Source organism: Melopsittacus undulatus, chromosome 12, assembly GCF_012275295.1.
Source record: "Melopsittacus undulatus isolate bMelUnd1 chromosome 12, bMelUnd1.mat.Z, whole genome shotgun sequence".
Taxonomy (NCBI): domain Eukaryota; kingdom Metazoa; phylum Chordata; class Aves; order Psittaciformes; family Psittaculidae; genus Melopsittacus; species Melopsittacus undulatus.
In genome coordinates, this window is record NC_047538.1 from 17,040,798 (window position 1) to 17,046,797 (window position 6,000).

Here is a 6,000-nt window from a genome sequence, read left to right on the forward strand (position 1 = left end):
GCATGTGGGCATCTGCCAGCCACAGCAGCAGGATGCTCCTACCCTCTGCAGGCAGGAACAGCACCCCAGAAACAGCAAGAAGCCCATTTCCCAGTCATGGGCTGGCTTTTACTCTGGAAGTTGTCACCTGGGAGATGTGGGACAGACCCATAGGAAACTGCTGCTCCTCCCTCCCTCCGCTCCCTGATGTGGGGACACAGAGGAACCTCTGTCTGTCGCCCTGGCCCACCACAGCCGGCCGGGGAGGCACAGCATCACAGGGCTCTGTGCCACCCAAGCTCTCCCCTCAAGTGTATCCTTGTCATTCAAATGAGAAGCTGCCACAAAGGCGAGGGCCCTGCCCTGAACAAAGAGCCGCTTGGGACACAGAGGGGGATGCGGGTCCATGGTCTCCACCGATGAATGCAAATGCCTCCATCTCCTGGGAGCAACTTCTCTGGGAACAACACAGACGGGCTTTGTGAGCAGGAGGCTGAGAGAGGCATCAGTCATACGCAAGCCCCCAGGAATGCCCAGCAAGCTTCAGCTGAAGAAACGCCTGGGGGGCACACACAGACCTTCCCCATCACCCCTGACCACACAGTCAAGAAAGGGCAGCTCAGAGTGCGGCTTTTGCACCCTTGCTCTTGCAGCCAGACTTTCCTGGCACTCCTGCATCCCTTGGGCACTGATACTAGAGCCTATGGTGACCTCAGTGATGCTACCATCACTCAGCACCAGGGCAAAGCATCTCCTTCAGGCAAAGCACCTCCCCTTGACAGCCAGCTCCAGTGCAAACCAGCAGGTCTCCAAGCCAACACCTTCAGTGCACAGACTCCAGCTTGCCGGCTCTTCTGAACTTGAAGGCAGACCTTCCTTCAGACCTGGTTCAAAGCCCAGCAAAGTGAGAGCTCTTAGTACTCAGTTACTATAACATATATAAATTTTTGCTGCTTGCCCCCCGAGACTCTCAAACTCAACAGCCATAAAAAGATGCAATTTGTGAGTGCAGTGAGGAGGGGTTGGGGGTTTACTGTAAAGGCAGCAGAGCAAAATGCTAAGTAGTAAATCTCAAAAGCAATGCACTAAATTCAAAGGAAACACTCAAGTCAAGCTCTCTTCCATCTGCTGTTTTATGCCCTCTTTGTTAGAGAAGCTAATGGAGAACAATAAAAACATTAATAATCAAGTTAGATTTATAAACTGGGCAGGATATTCCACTGGTAATGAAATCTGGAGAAGCATTCAATATTATATTGCTTTGGACAGCACTCTAACAAGAGCTGCCTCTGAATTATAGCCCTCTTTCGTTTTGCTGAACTTTAATTTGGCCCAGCATCACTGATTTGTTTAACACTAACCTATAGCGGGACTGCAGCAGAGCATGCAGCTTGGAGACACAGTCCTGCCCATGCTGAAAGCTGCTTGGGTGTGTGTGTGGGGGGGTATTTGGGATGTAAAAGCTCGGTTGACATTGTGCTCTATTTAGTGCAGAGAATTGCTGGATATCATTTTCAAAGGTTAGTGGAGTTTTCTATTGCTGTGGTTTCACGCTTCCTAGTTTTCAAATATTTGGTTGAAATGCATCACAGAGCTCTAATTCCTTAGTTGCTTCATCAAGTGGGCATCAAATACTTCTTCTTAAAGTTCTCACTTCCCACACAGGGGTATTTTCCTGACCAACACCTCTGAAAACACCTGGTGTTTCCTACTCCCTGCTGCTCATTAGATGGCATAAGCACAAACCTGTTCTACAGCCAGCGTTGCCCTTTGTAACTCCACCAGCACCATCTTGAGCGAGAGAGATGCATTTGCCCCAGAAAGCACACCCATCAGAGGGAAGAAAACAGACACCCATCTGGCATCATCTGTTCTGTACTTCCCAGCCTAAATAGAGCTTGGCAACACAGGACACCATAATCCCCCTTCTCCTGCAGTTCACTTCTGCACTGTTACCACCATCCCCAGCAGCTTTTGCCTTGCAAGACTAGCACAGCTCTTCAGTGTGGTTTTGAGCTACTGCTCAAATCCAGTCCAGGACACAAGCAGGTACCTTAACACCTGAAAATTGTTAGAGGTAACTAATAAACCCCCTCGAGTATTAACATTTAACCTGTAAAAGCTGAGTGCAGCATGTACGGTAGCAAGGTTAAAAGCAGGTCAAAGAAGAAGTTTGAGTCAAATTCACTGGGGCAGAAGACACTGATCTGCGAGCTGTTTGCATGAAATATTAATTCCAGCTTTAACATTTGGTTATAGAGGAAAGCAAGTGAACCGTAACGACACAGATGTACCTTATTCTCCTCTCATCTCCTATTCAGCTAGGAACCGATTGGGGACGATCGGCTTTGTCCTTCCCGGCAGGTGTTTGAGCAGGAGCCTGTGAGCAGGATCACGCACGTGGTGTCAGAGGCAGTGTTCTGGCGCACTGCTCCGTGCGAGCCCCGCTCATTAGGTAACCCTGCCGTGCTACAGATCCATCCTCCCACTCTCCTTCACAGCAATGCTCTGAAATCCATTGAATTTCAGGGGATTTCTCCAAACTGGCGAGTCCAGCCTCAGGAATACCCAACCCATACCCAGCCACAGCTTTTCAATGTGGCTTGATATGGTCATGGAGCTTCTCTAAGCTGCAGCTGGTAACAGATACAAGAAACTTTTCCTCCTCCAGGAGCAAAGCCTCCATCTCTCCCCTCTCAGAAGCACGAAGCTGCCGGCACCCTGACCTGGCAGGGATATGACCTGAGCCCTTGTTGCCTGCTAAAACCTGTCACCTCACTGCACATCGAGCAGTCACCTGTAAGCCGAGAAGCAGGACCAAGAGGATGCCCACGCTGTGCAGACTACTGCAATGAAGTCAACCCTTGCCTGTCACCAGCACAGAGCAGCCCCTAACACATCCCCCAGTGTGTCCGAGTCCTCAGGGATCACTCGTACTCCAAACGTGCCATTTTACCCAGCTTACTGGCAGGAGTTTGTGTGGCTCCACCGCAGGCAGGGAGCCCTTGGGAGAGGCTCAGCCCTTTCTCAGCGCCTGAGAAATCACCATCCATGTGTGAACGCTGCTGGGGCCATCACACCGGGTGCTGGGCTGGGGGAAAGCTGAGCCACCGCGCCGGGGTACAGGGGGGCACAGCACAGTGGGCTCAGGTGGCACCACGCACTGGGTGCAAGGGGATGCGTGGTACAGCGGCTGCAAGGGAGGGAGGACAACGCTCCAAAAGGGCTCCGTGCAGTGGGCACTGGGTGCGGGAGGTAAATAGACGCGGTGCAATGAGGGGCACCACAGAGAGTGCTAAGGGGAGACACGGGCTGTAAAGAGGCACCGAGCAGAGGGTACAAGCCGGAGGGCACTGGCTGCGAGGGGGACACCGAGCAGCGGAGCGCTCCGCGGAGCGTTCCCAGCGCCGCAGCGGCCGGCGATGCCCGGCGGTGGAAGGAGCGGGGGGCAGAGAGGCGGGTGCGGGTGGGAGCGGGGGGGTCGCGGGTAACTCACAACTCCCCGGGTGATGTCTTCCGCCGCGGGGGTCGGCGCCGCCGGCGCTTCTTGCCACGCCAGCCACAGGGCGACCACGAGAAGCATCTCTCGGCGGCGGGCGCGGGGCCGGGCGGCGGGGCTCAGCATCCCCCCGCGCCGCCCGCCCGCAGGGCCCGGCCCCGGCCCCGCGCTGGGCTCCGCCGGGCTCCGCGCCGCATCCGCGCTCCCGCCCCGGGCTGTGCGCGCCGCCGGGGAGGAAGGCGCGGGGGGGGGGTGGGCTCCGTTCCGAGTCCGCGCTGCCGGAGGCTCCGCTCCTCGATGGGTGCCGGGGGGGCTCCGCCGCCGGGGCGGCTGCGGGGCTCCGGGTGCGCGCTCACATCGTCCCGCACCCCTCCGAGCCGGGAAGTTGCTTCGGGAGCTGCCGCCGAGCAGAGAGCGAATCGGCGGAGGCGGCTGCTGCTCGGGTCCGCCGCGGCTCCGGCGCTGCTGCCATGCACCCCAGTGCCTCGGAGCGCCCGGTCAGCGGCGGAGGAGGAGGAAGGATGGTAATGAGAGAGGCGGTGTTAAGGCTCCAGCGCGGAGGGGGCGGCGCTGCGCGGTCTGGGCGCGGAGCTGGGCAGCGCCGAGCATCGGCCCCGCCGCGGCTGCGGGGGAGCGCGCAGCACCGAGGGCAGGTTGTGTCCCCTCCCAGCCTCAGGTTTCAGAGTCGCTTCTTTCTAAGCATCGAAACGTCTTCAGTTCCATGCTCACCCTCTGGGTTTTTAAGGCGCTGTGTTAAAGATTGGGTGGTTGGTGCGTCCCCAACTGATAGCGACTCTCAGAAAGACAAATGTCTGGCTTGTCCCCATAAAAAACATAATGGGATCCTATGGACTCTGCAGCGTGCCCTCCCCCCGGGAGCAGTGAATCTGCCACATGCTCTGACAGGCCAGATGGCAGGGGACACCCTGACATCTCCAGCTCCTGCCAGTTCAGGATGAAAATGCGTTTCATAGCATCTGCGTTCCCCAATTCCTATTAGCACGTTAATATACTCAACAGCTTTGCAAATGATCTTTAAAGTTGTTTTAAAATGGAAACTGTAAATGTACTCTTAAAAAGAAAAAGAATAAGAAATGCAAATAAGAAAGAACTGGCAGAGACAAAAAATTGCTTCTAGGTGCTGCTGATATTGTAATGAACATTGATATGACACCTTTTGCACAAACAGATTAATTCAGCAACAAACCATAGCTGCTCCTGGAGATATTTGCTATCAGACAGGACTAGAGCAAAGCAGTAAAAGAAGAATGAAGAAATCTTTGTCCAGAAGAAATTGCTTAAAGAGAAGTGACAGGGAACCCTCGCTTCCTGCAGGCGAGTTCATGCTACTCTGTGCTCTCAGATGGGCTGAAATTACTGCTCCAACACCAGAGAAATCAGAGGGAAACCCTGGATTATGGGGCTCAGAGCCTCACCAAACTAGAGCTACCTGTTATAGCTCAAGAAGTGCTCTCATTAGTAGAGCAAGGTTGAGCAGCTTTAAAAGCCCATCAAAGCCCACCCTCTGGTTCCACACATGCAGGGATGGGCTTTCTGCAGGGCAGGTGCTCCCTATGGCCAGGTGCTGAGTAATGGGGTTGGCAGCTCCCACTGACCATTTAATGTCACTTTGGGAAGATGCCCAGGGCCAATTCTCATTGCAGAGACTCATCTCCCCCTGTGTACTTCCTTCTCCTCTCTGCAGGACTCACTCCTGCTGCTCTGGCCTCATCCTGTCCATCCCACAGCTGCTGCTGCTCTCAGAGAGCTGTTTCTTGCTTCCAGTAATGTCACACTGACCCTGATGAGGATTATTATTTGCTCTATTCCAGATTTCACTGCTCTGAGCAGAAAGCAGCAGCCACCCACCACCTCTCAACCTTTCCTGGCTTTTCTAGTGGAGAAGCATTATTCCAGGCAGGCAGGTCAGCCTGACACTGCTTACCAACATCACATATAGTAATTTCCTGCTAAGCAGCTCCAGAGTTTCTGCTTGTCAGGGATCATTTTTGTTGCCAGTTGACTTGACTGTGGGCAGATCAAAGCAAGTCTTGGTACAAAGGCGGAGGCAGTAGAGCCACACAGGGCTGCGAGGACACTCAAAATCTCAATTTAGGACAAACCTGCAGCCCTTTGGAGGGAGCAGCTTCTGCACTGGCAGCCTTGACTGGCAGCACAAGTTCATGGACATGAAACGGGTTTGGGGTTATCACTGACAGCACCTGGAAATGCTTTCTAGGGGCTTGGAGCTCTCTTATCACTGCTCAGCACAAAAAGACCAGGAAGTCTGCAGCTCCAGGACTTGGTCCTACATCACATGCACAGTGCCACCTCTCCCATGCTGGCCACATCCTGCAGCAGCAAGGTTACCTCAGCTCCTTCCTCATGGTTCTGGAAGATGTTGAATGCTTCACCCTGACCTTTAATCCCATTTTGCACATCAGGGCAATGGAGTATAAAGGTTCATCATGGGCAGCCTGGAAGCTGTTGGACCAAAAGGTAAAGGCTGAGCCCACTCCAGC

The 6,000-nt window shown here is 54.2% G+C and overlaps 1 protein-coding gene across 1 annotated transcript in view; it reads right to left on the reverse strand.

The window, feature by feature from the left end:
• Positions 1-3,604, reverse strand: part of MMP17 (matrix metallopeptidase 17) — a 60,539-nt gene extending 56,935 nt beyond the window's left edge. Inside the window, exon 1 of the mRNA XM_031047875.2 lies at positions 3,476-3,604. Coding sequence (XP_030903735.2) covers positions 3,476-3,604 — 129 coding nt within the window. The remainder of the gene's footprint in view (positions 1-3,475) is intronic.
• Between the last annotated feature and the right edge of the window lie 2,396 nt (positions 3,605-6,000).